We start from the raw sequence: 17,575 nt of genomic DNA, 5'->3' as shown, positions 1-17,575 counted from the left end.
AAACACACACACACACCATGGACTACTATTTAGCCAGACAAAAGGGATGAAATAATGGCATTTGCAGCAACTTGGATAGAACTAGACACCATTATCCTTAAGTGGAGTCTTTCAGGATGGGAGAATAAATGCTACATGTTCTCACTAATAAGTGGGAGCTAAATGCTGAGTGAACATGGACACACAAGGCACAAAGGACATTGGAAACTAAGAAGGGAGGAGGTTGGAAGGGGGATGGGGATGAGGAGTAAAAATTTACCTACCGGGTACAACAATCACTGTCCTGGTGGCAGAACACTGAAAGGTCTGCATCACAGAGTGTATCCATGTAACGAAAACTTTTGTACCCGCTAAATATTTTAAAACTGAAAAAAAAATAGAATTCTAGGAGACAGTGCATTCCTTTCAGTCTTTTGAATGTGTTAGATCACTATCTTCCTGCTTGCATTGTTTCCAGTGAGAAATCTCCTATTCTCTTTATCTCTGTTCCTCTTTATGAAATAAGCTGTTTGTTGTTGCTACTGGTTTTCTTACAGTTTTTCCTCTGGCTATGTTGAAGATTTTCTCTTTTTCACTGATTTTGAGAAATTTGATTATGATATGCCCGGATATAGGTTCTTTATGATTCTTGTGCTTGGAGTTCATTGAGGATCTTGGATCTGGGTGTTCATAAATTTCTTCAGATTTAAAATTTTTTCCACCAATATTTCTGCAAGTGTTTCTTTCTTGCTTTCCCCATTCTATGGAGGCTCCAATTGCACAAAAACTAAGCTGCTTGAAGGGGTCCTACACCTCATGGATGTTTTATTCTCTTTTTAGTCTTCTTTCTCTGTGTGTTTTCACTTTGTGTCATTTCTATTGCTATGTCTTTAAATTAACCAATATTTTACATTCTGATGTCTAAACGGCCTTTAATCCCATCTAGTATTTCTGTCATTGTAGACATTCTAATTTTTAGCTCTAGAAGTTCCATGTGGGTCTTTTCAAAATATGTCTTCCCTGTTTCTACTTAACTTACCTAATAGTTCCTCTAGCTTGGAAACCTGTAGAATGCAGTAAGAGTATCTGTTGCAATGTGCTTGTCTCATACTTTTAACCCCTGTGTGAGTCCTGGGTCTCACCCAGGGTTTGGGTGATATTTGTCCTTATGATAGGTCATATTTCTTGCTTCTCTGCATGCCTCGTGACTTTTTATTTACTGTCACGCATTGTAAATTTATCTTTTTGGATGCCAAACATTATTGTATTCCTGAGTTGTATTCTTGAGATTGTTCTGGGACACAGTTACTTGAAAACTGTGTGATCCTTTGGGTCTTGCTTTTAAGATTTGTTAGGCAGGATGAGAACAACAGTTAGCATACTGCTTAGTTGTCCTGCTTCTCAAGGACTCTGCCCAGTGCCCTGTGTACCGTTCTGAGGGTTTCCGGGCTAGTTGCTAGGAACAGGATCTCTTGCAGGCCCTGTGAGAGTTATGGCTACTGGTCACTCGGTTCTTGGTTCTTTTCTTTACCTGGCCCAGTTTCCACACACGCAGGCACTGCTGAGCACTCTTCCCTGTAAACTCCAGCTGCCTGGTCTCCCTGAACTCTCAGCCCCGTCTCCTCAACTTGGGGACTCCACCAGACTCTGCCTGGAGTTTCCCTCCCTCTGCCACTGCCTGGAACTCTCTCCAGAAAGCTAGGGCAATTACAGGGCTATTTCACTTCTTTCCTGCCTCTCAGGGGTCACTCTTCTTTGATACCAGTTACCCGGTGTCTTGCAGACCATCGTTTCATACCCAGTGCCCAGCTGTCTGGTTGGTGAGGCAGGAGAGTGAGTCTGGGCGCCGTTACTCCGTCTCTGCCAGAAGCAGAAGTCCCCCCACTGGATGTTGATTATGGAACCATTATTCCACTTCCACCTGCCTGATGGCCCCCACCTTGGGCCAGCCTCCTCAGACAGAGCTGGTTAGTGCCAGTTATTGTTCAAACAAAGGATACGATGCACTGATAAATATCTAGATTCATAGTCACTGTCCCCTGGAGTGAGAGAGGAGGTGGGAGAAGAAGGAAGAGAGTAGCCAAAACATTTCCAGGACGAGCCAAGACACGGGGTGGCATCCGGGCACCTGACCAACCTGCAGATTCACGCACAGGGTGTAGCTTTCATCCTCCCAGCGGTATGTTTCCTGCACAAAGCAAACCTCTGCTCCAAGCTCACAGACTTCACCCTTACGCAGCACACGGACACGTGCCAGGAGGGAGAGGAAATAGGAGAGTAAATGTGCCAGTAGGGAGAGTCGGTCACTACTGGAGAAAACTCACAGCAAACCAGTGAGGAAGGTCGCCTCCTCACACACCAAGGGAAGGGCACTCGATGTGGCAGTGCAGTGACAGACTGCTCCTGCGACTTCTAGAAACCTGATTCTAATGGGGGTTCCCATTAAAAAATTCTTCCTCTTGAACATTCAGCAATGCACATTAGCATGAGTAGCAACAGTGAAAAGTGTGCCCCTCGGATGCCAACTCAGAGGGGCAGAATTGACCAGCATCTCTAGCTACCATGCTTCAAACTCCATCGCTGTGTTACAACCAAGGCCAGACCCCCACGGGCTTTCTCTGGCCAATGACTGAGTATGGCAGGTCCACTGCGGCAGGCCTAGTCCAGCAAGACCTGGGACTTCTCTGATGGGTGACTTTGGTCTGATCACTGCCTGTTGGCCTTGCTGACACTCTCTTAGAACTACAGGAGGTTGAAGGACATTCCTGTCTTCCTCTGTCCTTCTCCTTATCAAAAATCAGACCTGCATCACAGTCTGATGGCTTGTCCCGCCCTCCTCTGGCTCCTTCCTTGTTTTCTTTCCTAGGATTTTCTTTAAGAAAGCAATCTCTCACACTATTAGTCCCGTGTTGGGATTTGCTTCTCGGAGGACCAGACTAAGCCACACATTAGAAGTTCTGAGAAGTCCTACAGCTGAGAAACTCACTTAACTCAGTGTTTCCCACCCATTTTGCTAAATAATACACCTTATTCTTCTTGGAATAGCCATTAAGAGGTGGTGGGAACTGGGACTGAGAAATATCATAGGAAAGAGCCTGAAATAACAACTAGAAAGTGGAGGTTTTAGTTCTGGGTCTCTGCTAATAAAAATTCTCTAATATTGGTGTAATCTTCCTGTGGTCGGTAGAATTCTGAGATCACCCTCAAAATTGCAGGCCCTGGTGTACACACGCTTCTGTCAGTTACTCAGGCAGGCGCTCCTCTAGGTGGTGCTGTGAAGGGATTTTGCAGAGGTGATTAAGGGCCCAAATCAGTTGACCTTAGACTAGGAAGATTATCCCCTTGGGCTGGACCTAAGCCAGGAGCCCTTTTACATCTGGGTGGAGAGGTCAGAGACAAGCAGGTCAGAGAGACTCAAAGGATGAGAGGGACCCCGGGAGGAGGGCATTGCTGGCTTTGAAGTGGGGGCTGCCTCAGGACAAGGAGCTTGGGTGGCCTCTACCAGAGGAGGGCTGCCCCTGGCTGCCAGCCAGCAAGGGCAGAGGCAGCTCGTCCCACAACTGTAAGGAATCCACGTGGCCATGTGCTGCGCAGCACAGAAAGGGAATACACCGCGCACTGCGCGTCCATGGCCATCACTTGTGGGAAGCCCGCACTAACCCTGTGGGGCACCTGTTCTGTTACCGCTTGACTGACTGGAAACGGGACAGTCAGGGAAGGTGAGTGAGTGGCTCCAGCAATACAGCTGGTAAATACCGTTTGGGGTTCGTGTGCAAGTGGCCTCCACAGCCAGCCTTGGCACGCTGCCTGCCTCCCAGCCAGGCGAGCCTCTGCGCCTGTGGTCCTCGCCAGCACGAAAAGCACTGGGGGAGGGGAGAATGGGCCAAAAGCCTTCCTGCGCTGTCCTCCCAGGGCTGCTGGAAGGACCAGAGGTATCTAAAGGCACCTTGCAGAGGACCAGGCACAGGACAGGAGGGTGTGGTTCCCAGTTAAGGCTGTGAGTGCTCTCGCAAGGGCCCTATGTGTCTCAGGCTGTTCTCCCCTAGGACACCGCCCAGTCACCCCAGGAGGATTCATGACTGCTCTTGGATTTCCATCTCCCCATAATCTACTTTCAGTTATTGTTACGGAACTTTGACAGCTTTCCTATCTAACGGGAGGGTACTTCTTAGGGAGACCCCAGAAACTCCCCCTCACACACGGTGGCCTTTTGAAAGGGGGCAGGGCCACTCAGGCCAGGTTGTTTCTGACTAGCCTGGGCCTCAAGCCAGTGGGTCAAGTTGACCCAGAGGTCTCCTGGGGCACACTGCTCCCTTTGTACCTTCCTCTTCTTCCTTCAGGAACCCTCCTCACTCCTTAACCCTACTTCCCCGCGGCAATCTGCTGCCCTCCCCACATCCTGACTACAGATAGTCCTTAGATCCTGCAGATGGATTCTTAGATCCCTCTTTCTTGCTAATGCCTAAATCACAGCAGCTTGGAGGAGCAGTTCTTAATCCCAGCACCAGGGATGAGTTTCAGAGGGTCTGTGACTCCCCAAAAGTGAATGCAGAATTCCATGTGAATGTGCCTTTCAGAAGATTCCCCAAGGATCCGAGTGTTAAAACAGTCTGAGAAGCACTGGATGAAGCCATTACTCCAGAGCCCCAGGCAACCTGGGGTCTTCGGGGCTTCCTGTGTGTGACATACAACATGCTGTGTCCAGTCCTGGGCGGCATCCTCACAGGCTCTGCAGGAACTGGCAACAGCATGGGGCCCAGATACGTGAGGATGCTCCACGCGTGGGTGCATCTCCAAGCCACAGGAAGGACTTGTCTGTGGCCTTTGCCTCACTTGTGGGACCCAGTCCCTTCCCATCTACCCAGAGCTTGTCCCAGCAACCGGGCTCTGCAAGCAAAGGCTCGAGCTGCCCTCGCTGCTCCCTCTCCTTTCAATCCCTCCCAGCTCAGTCTGCCGGGGGGAGAGCTGCCTGCTTCTCTAAGGTGACAAACCACAACCATAGGCATTTTTGTGTTTTGAAATATGGAGACACTGTGGAATGGCTGAACTTTGAGCTAATTAACACACATCACCTCACATACTCAGTATTGTATGTGCTGAGAACACTTAAAACCTACACGCAATTTTCATGTACACAATACGGTGTTACTACGTCAACTCTTTCAGTTTCCACACAGAAGTAACATCATATGCTATTTGCCTTTCTCTGCCTGGTTTCTGTCACTTAAAGTAATGCCCTCCAGTTTCATCCATGTGGTCACAGTGACAGAATGTCCTTCTGTTGAAAGGCTGAATAGTATCCCACTGTGGGTGTGCCCTGTTTCCGTCACCCATTCATTTGGATGGATTCCCTGCCTTGGCTACTGTGCATAAGGCTGTGACACAAAAGGAGAGAAAGCCTTCACCATCTGCCCACTGAGTGTGATGTTGGCTTTGGCCTATCACGTGTGCTCTTTACTGTGTTCTGGCACATTCTGTCTGTACCTAATTGTTGAGAGTTTTTATCATGAAAGGATGTGAAATTTTGTCAGGCCGGGCGCTGTGGCTCACGCCTGTAATCCTAGCTCTTGGGAGGCCGAGGCGGGCGGATTGCTCGAGGTCAGGAGTTCAAAACCAGCCTGAGCAAGAGCGAGACCCCGTCTCTACTGTAAATAGAAAGAAATTAATTGGCCAACTGATATATATATAAAAAATTAGCCGGGCATGGTGGCGCATGCCTGTAGTCCCAGCTACTCGGGGGGCTGAGGCAGAAGGATCACTCAAGCCCAGGAGTTTGAGGTTGCTGTGAGCTAGGCTGACGCCACGGCACTCACTCTAGCCTGGACAACAAAGTGAGACTCTGTCTCAAAAAAAAAAAAAAAAAAAAAAAAAAATTTTGTCAAATGCTTTTTCTGCATCACTCAAGATAATCACATGGTCCTTTTCCTTCATTGTCTTAATGTGTTCTGTCATATTCATGAATCTGTGTGTATAGAACATCCCCTTTGATCAGGGTGAACGATGATTTTAATGTGCTGCTAAATTGGCTGTCTGTGTTTTGTTGAGAATTTCTGCATGTATGTTCACCAGGGATATTGGCCTATGATTGCATTCTCTTAGAGTGTCCTTGCTTGGTTTTCGCATAATGGTAATGCTGGCCTCATACAAGGAGTTTCTTCCATTTTGTTCAATTTTGGGGAAGAGTTTGACACGTGTTCTTATTAGTTCTTTAAATGTTTGGTAGAATTCAGCAGTGAAGCCATCAGGTCCTGGGCTTTTCTTTCCTGGGGGACTTTTTAGTACTGATTCAACCTCCTTATTCATTATTGGTCTATGCTGTCTGCCTCATTCTTCAAGGTACAATTCAAATGTCACCCCCTCTGAGAAGCTTCCTTAAATCCCTGCAGGCCCAATTGATCATGCTTTCTCTGCTTCTTCTAGTCACCCCATCCCCATAGGTAGAAAGCAGCTCTGACACAAGCACCATGGCGGATCCAACTCTACTTCCCCAGCCCTGCTTCTAGCAGCTTCTCAGTAAATGTGGGCTGCATCACTCAGGGCTCAGCGAACGTTCTGTGTAAAAGGCCAGATGGGAAATGCTTTAGGCTCTGCCAGCCATGGGGTTTCTGTGGCGGCTGCCCCTCCACTGCGGTAGTCAGAGGCAGCCTTGGAGGATACGCACAGTGTGTGTGAGTGAGTGGACATGGCCGAGTTCCGGTGAAAGCTTATTTACAAACAAACTCTGCAGCACCAAGTACTCAATAAATACGGAATGCACCAACTAGACACGTTTCCTTCTCACCCCCCAGTCACCTTGCACATGTAGAGTGGCCTCACTGCTGTGGAAGTCAGAGTCGTGAACCATTTGGTTAACCAGTAAACACGACTCTCAAGATTTTCAACTGACAGCAGACAGAAGAGGTGGCCAATGGTCTCCAGAGCTTCCTCTGCCACCTGTGTCCAAAGAGACACAATGAGTTTGCCTCAGCTCGTCATTCCTCTTGGTATCCCCAGGGCCTAGCACAGTGCCTGGAAGGCAGAGGGGGCCAGGCAAAGGCAAATGACAGAACCCTATCATTACCAAGTAAGTGAATGGACAGGGGAGTCTTTTCTGATTGTCCCCTTTTCTGGTCAACAGGAAGAGGTGGCTGAAGAGGGTCCTTCTCCCCCCCCCCCCCCCCCCCCGCCGCAAGGGCCTGGTGAGTCAGCCTGTCACAAGCGAGTGGACACACACAGTCCCTCCCCACCTTTGGCTCCAGCCTCTCCCTTTCAGCCCATCCCCCAACCCCAGCTACCTCCCACTCACACCTTGCTTTTGCTGCCCAGGAGCTGATGATTGAAGAAAACCTGGAGGGTTTCATCAGCCCTGGTGGCCACTTCCATGGGCGTTCTGTTTGTCACTTCCTTCTGCAGAGAGGCGTCGTCCAGGAGATCCTGGGCACCTGTGGCCAGTCCATGGAGCACTGTGAGGGGAGCAGGGAGTTGGAGCTGCCATCACCCTTCCCTCCCCACGGAGGAAACAGACACACAGACGTGTGCACACAGTCCCCCCTGCTGCCCACGAGGGCCCCTGGGGCCCTGTGCTGGCAACATTGCCCATTCACCGTCTCCCCAGCTATCCTCCCCTGATGGCACCTGGTCCACCCAGAGGGGCAAGGGAATGGGTGAGGCTGCCGACACTCCCCGCATCCCGATCAAGTTGGGTCCTGGCCACAAACCAGGTGACGGAGCACAACATCTGCTGACACGCTGGCCTGCTCCCAGCCACCTCCCGCCCCTTCTCTGGGCTTCTGGGATCCACATTCAGAGACCCCATCTTTTCCTGCCCTTCTTTGCTCCCTCCCTGATCCCCACAGAGCTTTCCCCACACCCCGACCCTCACCCTGACACAGCAACAACATGTCCTCCTCCCTGCGCTTATTCCTCAGCAGGCTCAGGATACGGGCCCACGTGGCATCCCGGTAGCTGTCTATGTCTGGGAGGGAGAGAGCAAGATGACACCCCCATCCTAGCGAGGGGGGCCTTCCAGCCATGCTGTAGTGTAGGAGGCCTCACTGATTAGGGGCCACGAGGCCTGGCCTCTGACCCTAGCTTTGCATGCATAGAGTCTGGGTAACCTGGAGCAAGGTACTTTGCTGACCTGAATCCAGTTTCTGCAGCTATGAAAGGGGACCCGACCTGGCTGCCTCTGGGAAGCAGCGCGGAAGGTGAGGCTCCATGTTAGTGTGAGCACAGCACACAGAAGCCGGGGGCTGCCACCACCTGCACACGCACCCCCTTTCAGGAACACTTGAAGAACCAAAGACATGTGCTGTCTGAGCTCGATGTGAGAGCATTTGTCATGATCAGATCGGGAGACACAATTCCTGCCTCTGTTGCTGTGTCCTCTGGGCTTGTCTTTTTTTTTTTAATTAATTAATTAATTTTTTTAGCACACTATGGGGGTACAGGTGTTAAGGTTACGTATATTGCCCATGCCCCTTTCCCTCCTCGAGTAAGAGCTTCAAGCGTGTCCATCCCCCAAACGTTGCCCATCTTACTCGTTGTGGTTGTATATACCCATCCCTTCCTCCCCACTCCCGCCCTCCTGTCACCTGATAAATATTACTTCTATATGTCCACTTAGATGTTGATCTGTTAATACCAATTTGCTGGTGAGTACATGTGCTGCTGGTTTTTCCATTCTCGAGATACTTCACTCAGTAGAATGGGTTCCAGCTGTATCCAGGAATATACAAGGGTGCTATATCACCATTGTTTCTTAAAGCTGAATAGTATTCCATGATATACATATACCACATTTTATTAATCCACTCATGAATTGATGGGCACTTGGGTTGTTTCCACAGCTTTGCAATTGTGAATTGTGCTGCTATAAACATTCGAGTGTAGGTGTCTTTTTCATAAAGTGACTTTTGATCTTTTGGGTAGATGCCCAGTAGTGGAATTGCTGGATCAAATGGTAGATCTACTTGTATCGCTTTGAGGAATCTCCATATCGATTTCCACAGAGGTTGAACTAGTTTGCAGTCCCACCAGCAGGGTAAGAGTGTTCCTCTCTCTCTGCATCCACACCAGCATTTGTTGTTTGGGGACTTTTTGATGAAGGCCATTCTCACTGGAGTTAAGTGAAATCTCATTGTGGTTTTGATTTGCATTTCTGTGGGCTTGTCTGGTAGCCCAACCTTCGTGCCTTGTCCTTTGGAACCTGAGGCCCAGAAGGCCGGCTGACTCCCCAGCCTCTCATTGGCCCCAGCTCAATTGGTCAACAAAGGGCAGGGACTGTCATTTGTCCGTGACTTGATTTGTTTTGGATTGAGGGACAGAAGTGGAATGGGTAAGAGAACCACTGCTGTCACCAGGTGCCACAGGGACAGCATGGAAGAGGAAGACTGTGTGGTGATTCTCTACCTCCTCCTGCTACTCAATTGCCCTTCCAAGCCTCTCATCCGATCCACACCCCCAGTGTTCCCTAAGCAATGTCTCCTCACTGTCCCCTTTGCCCCTCCTGCCTCTGGGGAATGGGGCTTTCTGATCCGCCTTCTCATTATTCTTTGTTCCTCAGTCTTTCCTCCAGCTCCAGTCTCTCATACCTTAATACTCTTTCTTCTGAGCCATTCCTGGTCCCCACGAATTGCTCCTCAGTTCCCATCTGCCCCACACGGAGCCTGGATTATCCCCCTCCTCCCCAATACCCCCAAGTGGTGGCCCAAGTGTCCACTAAAATGCCCAGCTGTCCCACTAAAAGAATTAGGAGAATCAAGACTCCCTACAGTGACCCCTCTCCTGCTGCCCCATCGTCTTCTCACACAAACTCTCCCAGCACAGGGTCCAGACCTGGGCGCAGGCTGAGTTCCTTCAATGCCAGCAGGAGGCTCCTTGGGGGCATCATGTTTTCCTCGATGTCATACAACAGCATATCGATGACCATCTCTATGCTGTGCGACCCCAGAGCCAGGAGGACTGATGTACACGCGTCCTCCACTTCTCTCTGTGGATTCTAGAAAGACAAGGTCTAGCTGTTCCCAGGGTCATCCCCAAGACGAGTCCCCAAGCTTCTGAGAACCACATTTCATCAATAAGTGATTGTTTTCTCTCAAGCGGGCAGGAGCTCACTCACCTCAACCCACCACCCATCCAACATTCACCTTAATGGTGCTGGAGGGCGAGAGCTTCCTTGAGTGCACACAGGAGGATGAGAAGACAAGAAGGGACAAGTTCTCAGCCTGCAATGTCTCTGGCTTGTGTGCTGGGGGTGAGGGTGGGGACAGGAGGTTCCAAAGCACAGAGTGTCCCCTGTAGCTGCGAGTGAATCATCAGGAAGGTTGATGGAAGTGGTGGAAGCAACTTTGGAAAGTCCCTGGGAGGTCAGTGGTCTAGGTCACCAGACAACTGTGCCAAGGGAAGGCAGGTAAACTGGAAGAAGGGTACCTCCCGAGTAGCAGTTATCCAAGAAAATAAGAGGGCAGATTAACCCAGTGTCAGGAAAGTAACTGCAAAACTATATGGATGGATAGACAGGTTGATGGCATGCATATTCAGTGCAGAGGTGGGCTAGCACACTGGTGATGGATTTAAATAGCTTAGAAAATTGAGTGGGACAACTAGTTGAGTCACAATAATGGAGGTGACCACCTATGGTATCCCACAAGGGAGTTGTGGACGCAGTCTGAGGATCAAGTCAGGTGCTGAAGCCAATAGCACAGATCCTTCCCTTGTCCATCTCAGCTCTCTTGCCTCACCCTTTCCTCCATTACTGTGTCTTCCATTCTGCCGAGGTCACATTTCCTGAGGTGCACTCAGGGTGCAGGATACGTGGTTGATCGCACTGTTTAGCAACTGGAGGGGCTTATTTCCCAGGTCCCAATTGGGTCCAAATGTCATCGCCCACCAAAAGAGAACTCCTGGGCTCAGACCCGGGGTCCTTTCTTTCTTTTCCCCCAGCCTAAGGACAAGGGCTCCTCACCATTCTCTTGAGGAACAGGATGGTTATGTCAGCCACCATCTGGCATCGTGTATTTGCCAGCTCCCTTTTTATGATTTTTGCTTGCAGCTTCTGAAAGGTGATTAATATATTCTCTGCATAAACCTAGGAGAGAGAGGGTACTCAGGAATGAGGGAAGGTTAGAGGGAGGAAATAATAAAGAAATGACAATCTCTGGCAGAGAAAGGAAGAGGAGGAGTGAGTGTGGAGAGAAGATTCCAGCTGGACCAGTGGTTGTGGGAGTGGAGAAGTTATGGGTCACACGAGGGACATGGGGATCAGACCTGGAGCTGTGAATGAACTGGACCAAGTCATGCACTGCTCACAGGAAGTTTGACTGGGTAGGTGCCCAACCAGCTATGTGGATGGAGGTGTCCCACCTTGGCTGGAGCCAGAAAGATGTCTCAGATAGCCTTACCTCACCAGCTCTTTGCAGACACCCCACAAAGCTGCTCTTTGGCATGTTGTGCATGTACCATTCCAACTTTCTTCTTTGAACCTCCTCTGTGTACTCCTCTCCAGAGCACAAGGAACACACAGCTGCTGGGCAGCACATTACAGATGCTGTGGTACCCATGGCTGCTGATGTTTCTGTAAGGAATAAAGAGGGGGGGGTGTTTCTCTTCTGGTGGACGTGGTGATTTTCTTTGGGGTATTTCATCATGGATGGTGAAAACATGCAAAGACTAATGCTTAAGAATCAGGAGATGGAAGCTTGCCTCTAGACAAGACATTGCACCTCCCCACCAACATTTCCTTAGGCGGTTTGCTTAACTTTTAGGGCCTCCATTTTTTTACATGTAAAGGGAAATAGGTGACCCTTGGGGGCACTGGAAATGTTCTAGATGTGGACACATGTATCCAAACTCTTTGAAGTGTACAACTCAAATTGGTGAATTTTAAACACATATAAGTTATATGTCAATACAGTTGATATGAAAAATCAATAGTGGTTGTACAACAGTGCGAATGTACTTCATGTCACTGAACTATACACCTAAAAATGGTTAAAATGGTAAATTTTCTGTTAGGTATATTTTATCACAATTAAATAAACTGCCACCCAAAATCAATTGCATTCTATATACTGACAATAAACAATCAGAAAATAAACTTTTGAAAAGAGCATTTATAATAGTACCCAAACCAAAAATACCAAGGAATATATCTAGTAAGGGCTGTGCAAAATCTCTATACTGGAAATCATACAACATTCCTGGAGAAAAAAGTAAAGAATACCTAAATAATTACAGGACTATATCATGGTCATGGATTGATACACAATATTTTAAGGTGTCAAATCTCTCTTATTTCATCAATTTTATGTATTATTTTTTGATTAACTTTTTAAAATTACTTTAAACAGAAAAAAGGAAGACATGTTCAACAATATTAAATGTAGCAAACAGTTAAGTAAGGACTTGAAATATCCAAGTCTCTTAGCCAGGGAGTCAGTACTGACCCTAAAAACAATGTTTCACTGGGTTGCTATGAGAAGAAGGCACCTGGCTTTGGGTTTATGGAAGGTGAGAATGCTAACAGCATACTGCCTAAGAAAACCATGCACACCACATACAGGGAGCTCTCTTTGTTAACTGGAGGGCCTTAATCTCTCCCACTCACTGCATATGAAAGAACAAAATGGAAAAACAGAGTATCCAACTGGGCACTTTTCCTGTCCCTAGAGATCCCTGTGTTATCTCCAGAAAGAGTGACAGGCTCCCATCAGTGAGAAAAAGAATGAGTCACATTCTCTCATTCCTTCACTCAGCACACACATATCAGGAGCCTACTCTGGGGCCGGGCGCTGTGGCTCACGCCTGTAATCCTAGCTCTTGGGAGGCTGAGGCGGGCGGATTGCTCAAGGTCAGGAGTTCAAAACCAGCCTGAGCAAGAGCGAGACCCCGTCTCTACTATAAAATAGAAAGAAATTAATTGGCCAACTGATATATATATAAAAAAAAATTAGCCGGGCATGGTGGCGCATGCCTGTAGTCCCAGCTACTCGGGAGGCTGAGGCAGAAGGATCACTCAAGCCCAGGAGTTTGAGGTTGCTGTGAGCTAGGCTGATGCCACGGCACTCATTCTAGCCTGGACAACAAAGCGAGACTCTGTCTCAAAAAAAAAAAAAAAAAAGAGCCTACTCTGGGCCAACTTAGCCAATCCCCCTAGAGGACAGGGACACAGTGAGGTGGCTCACAGGTCATTCTCCTCTAGGAGATCCCCACACAGAAACATACTCATTTCACCAGCACACAGTACTTGCTATAAAACTGAGAGAGATACTGGGGGCCATTGCCACAGCCCTCCTCCTCTACTCCATGGCCAACCTGGAATAAATGCCTCCCTCACTCCCAGCCAGGGAGGAAAGACTCAGGGGCCCTTGATCACATTCCTCCAGTGCTCAGTCAACTACTTCCTGGAGACTAAGACAGAATGTTGAATCTGTGAAGAAGCCAGTTATTTCTGTGTTTCTCAACATCAAAGCACTTCTGTGCCCAGAGAAATCTGGAAACATTCAGTGCTGTGGGGCATGGTGTCCACAGCCATTCACATCCTCATTTGCCTTGAGCCTAACTGACCTCACACCCTCCAGCTGTGTTTAACACTTTCATAGACAAAGTGACTATTACAAAGAAAGATAAACTGACAGGCTACTTTGCATAACTTCTAACATGAAAATCTCTACAAAGGCAACCAGTCACAGGGAGCAAGACCACCTCTCAGTTGGTGTAATCACGCTACCTCACTATTCACACACATAGTGCCCACTGGACTCTCAAATATCTCCATTTGGCCACCTCCAAAGCCTGGAATAGCAGCTCTGCCAGGAATTCTTTCTGGATGGAATAGGGCACGAAGGGAAATTCAACACGAATGCCATGAACCTTCTGGGTTCTTGGGTCCTGGGAAAAACATAAATAAATACTATAATAGCTCTCTCATGAGCCAGGAAGAAGGGGATTGAAATCAAGAGCAGTCTTCATACTTGTTACCCAGTTGCTTCTTGGTTGTACATTTCCTTTCAAGCAGAGACCATGTCCTCTCCATGCTTTGCATGGCCATGTGAAGCTACGCTAGAATCATGCAACGTATCCAGGGGCAGTAAGTGGCTACAGCAGGATGCAGCCTAGGAGAGCCCACAAACCAAACCTCCACTACCAATCTACCACTGCTTCGATCCCACTCTAATGCATCTGTGAAAGGTTTGCAGATGTGCTCTTGAAGATGTCCGCATCTGGGGTCAGGGAGGGTATCTGTGAGGACCTTTGCAGCATTCTGCTCCCGAGTCTCTGCAAGGCAGCATTTGCATGCCACAGCTGCTCCACTTTACCCTGCTGTGGACAAGTGGAAATCATGGCACTCAGGCAGAGAAGCATGAGCACAGCTTGTAGGAGTGAGCATACACAGGGGAGCATACACACCCATACCTTACAGATACCTTTAGTGTGCTTCTTAGTTCTCCCTGGCCTCCAATTCCAGTACAGATAAGAGCCCCTCCCAAAGTGTTCTGTCCTGAAAAAATAACAGCTTTCTCTTTGGCTCCAGACTACAGAGTTCTCTTGAAAGACACTGAGCTCTGCCTGGAACAGCTTACCTAGGTCTACAAAGAACTTCTGCTCCATATTTATATCCTATTGGGTCTCCTCATATGAACCTATTTTCTCTGAGAGGGCTTTGGCCACCCCCTTTCCTCCTTCAGTCACCATCTGGAGGACACACTCTACCATCCTGGTCCCCACACCTCTCTCACTGCAAGCTATTTCCAGGTCCATCTAAGTACGAATGTTCACAACTTTAAAACCAATTGTGTTAATATTAATAGATCCATCATTCATCCTTACTAATCTGGCCTCATGAACACAAGTGACAGTGTCAATCCATTTAGAAGGGGGAAGGTAGTTGCCATTAAGTTCTTTCAATCATAGTTAAGGGGACATTGAAATGACCAGAGACACACACAGGTGGAGGGATTACCATAAGAAGGATGACTCAAAAACACTAGGAGAATTCAATCCTGAGAGGGAGATATGCCATTGAAAAGCCATTTAAGCATGATAGAAAGGGGAAGAAGGGACATCACATTCTGAGCACCTGTTTGGTGCTCAACCCTCTGCAGGCCCTTTTCCTTTTAGGCTCTCCTTGGATCTCCACAACACCACAAGGATCAGCTGTGTACTGATGCTCAAGCTGTGCTCAAAGTCACAACTAATAATGGAAGAGCCAGGGGTTCAAACCCAGGTCCACATGACTCTGTTCCAGTCAAGTACTCTGTTTGCAGGGGAGAACTAGCAAAAGTAAAAGGGAGGTATGCTGAAAGTTTACGTGGTCAGAAATTAAGAACTGAGCATGTCTGGGAACACCAAGAACAGAAGCTGATGACAAGGTGGGACTTCTTGCAGACTAGAACTGCAAGGCGGTTTGGATTTCAAGACAGCTCCAGGAACCTCACTGACAAGTAAATGCCCTGTCTTTTCATTCGTTGCTCAGGCAGGTGCCAGATGGAGCCACAGTCTGACTTCTTCAGCTGGCTCAGAGTTTCTGATTACCCCAAACTTTCATCTCTCTACCTCGTATCTTCAGCTAGAAGGACAACATTAAACAATACAAAATAAAAGTCATTACTATTTCACTTCACTGGGGGTGATCATTATTCCAGAAGCTGTACCAGCTAAATAATAATCAGAAAATGTTTAGGCCAATGTGAGAATAATGGACTCACTAAGGCCCATCAAGGACACGTGGTAAAACTTTCTGAGATCTCCTCGTGGTGGCTATTAGAAGACAACCATGATCTCCCATGCAAGTTCTCAGAATGTTCCCCCATGGCTAAGGCTCACGCAGGCACAGGGAATCTCATGCCCATTATACTAGCTAAGATTTGTGAAAGGACTTCAGGTGCATGTGAGTTCTCAAACTGTTCAATTTCTTCAGTGCTCTACTATCACTATTACATACTTACTGAGTATGAACCGTTGTTATGGAATGCACTGTGTGTGCCCAAATTCATGTGTTGAAGGCCTAACCCCCAATGTGAGTCTATGTGGAGATAAGGCTTTTAAGGAGGCAGTTGAGATTAAATGAGGTCCTAAGTGTGCCGTCATAAGACCACAACATTGCTGGCTTTATAAGGAGAGAGAGAGAGAGACAGAGAAAGACAGAGAGACAGATATGAAAATCCTCCCTCCATGAGAGGATGCAGATGGAAGGTGACCCTCTGAAAGCCAGAAAGAGGCCTGGCCAGGAACCACACCTGCCAGCACCCTGATCTCAGACTTCTCAGCCTCTGGGGCTATGAGAAAAGAAATCTGTTGTCTAAGCCACCTTCTCTGTGGTATTTTGTAGTCGCAGCCCTAGCAGACAGAGGCAACTGTCTCCTAGGGACTATAATATTGCTGTGCTCCTAAAATGCTGAACTTCACACCTGGGAAACACCACAGCCCCGAGAGAACAGCTTTTCTGCACCTGGGGGTAACCCAAAGCCACATCAGACTGCAGTGCTGCCAGGCTCTGCCAGCTGCGGGACAGCCTGGCCCATGACACCCACATTCTCACCTTCCTGTCTCCTGTCTCCCCTCCCATCTGCATCCTCTGAGCTCTCATGCCGTGTGGGACCCAACAGCTACTTATCACTATTTACGTCCACTCCGAGGACACTGCCGCCAGCAATCTGCTCAACTGCACTCATCCGGGGCCCTTTACCGGCCCTGCTCCGCCTTGACTCCCAGGTGTCCGGGCCAGTGGAACTGCAGCGCGCTGGACAGGATGGGCTCTGGGGTCAGGTGCCAAGATTGGGATCCCAGCTGTGGCCTTGCTGAGGTTCCTACCTCTAAGCCTCAGCTGCCGCACCTGTGAAATGGACGTGGTAATAGCGCTCACCAGCGACTGTGGAGAAAGGTACAGACGACGGAGGAGAGAGTCCACGAATGGGTCCTAAGACCGCCAGAAAAGGTCAGTTTTGAGAGCGCTAGGCCAAGCCCAGCCAAGTTAGGAATCTGACAGGCAAAACCCGTTAGATTTCCCAGGCATCCTGACAGTTTAACTGAAGGTGGCGCATTCCTTGGTGTGGCCTGCCTTCTCTCATTGGCCTCTCGACTGTCAATCAGACACTGGCTCCGCCCCTGCGGTTCCTGACCGTTTTCCAGGGCTGCTTGGCCCCGCCCCTTTGCCAACGTGCTCCCACGTGAGCACAGCTGCTCCACTGACCGCGAGGCCACGCCCCCGGTCGCGCATGCAGGAAGCCATCCTGTCAGCCAAGCCCTGACAGAAAACCTTTGGTTCCTGTCAGATGCCTCCCTCCCAGTCAGCTGCTGGGCTCTGGCGCGAAGGATGGCAGCTCTGGCTCTCCACCACAGCTAAATTTGGACCCAGGAGAAAACTGGGGACCCGCAGAGCACGCAGCGTTCAGTCACGTGTCCCAGCTCTGCCAAGGGCAGCTGGAAATGGATGTAAAGTGGCAGCTCTGCCCCATCAGCGCCACCCGCCTAAGCAGGCGTTTCCCTGAGCTTCCTCCCCGTGCACAGGGGAGCCTGGCGGTGCCCAAGTCCCGCTTAGGGCTGTGAAGTAGCGCTTTTATTTCTAGGTGATCTCTATTTTGGGAAAAAAATTCCTCTCCAGGTGAATGTTTTTATT

At 48.8% G+C, this 17,575-nt stretch overlaps 1 protein-coding gene across 1 annotated transcript; it reads right to left on the bottom strand.

The window, feature by feature from the left end:
• Positions 1 to 7,652: 7,652 nt before the first annotated feature.
• LOC105868919 (uncharacterized) lies at positions 7,653 to 16,960 on the bottom strand. Its single transcript, XM_076009655.1, has 5 exons — positions 16,823 to 16,960; positions 11,361 to 11,533; positions 10,925 to 11,047; positions 9,796 to 9,958; positions 7,653 to 7,933 (listed from the first exon to the last, which is right to left on the bottom strand). The coding sequence occupies exons 2-5, from the start codon at positions 11,517 to 11,519 to the stop codon at positions 7,653 to 7,655; spliced, it is 726 nt and encodes a 241-aa protein (XP_075865770.1). The 5' UTR covers positions 11,520 to 11,533; positions 16,823 to 16,960.
• Positions 16,961 to 17,575: the final 615 nt, after the last annotated feature.

Source organism: Microcebus murinus, chromosome 14, assembly GCF_040939455.1.
Source record: "Microcebus murinus isolate Inina chromosome 14, M.murinus_Inina_mat1.0, whole genome shotgun sequence".
In the NCBI taxonomy this organism is placed as follows: Eukaryota; Metazoa; Chordata; class Mammalia; order Primates; family Cheirogaleidae; genus Microcebus; species Microcebus murinus.
Note: the sequence above shows the minus strand (reverse complement) of the source record. Positions and strands in the feature narration are given on the sequence as shown.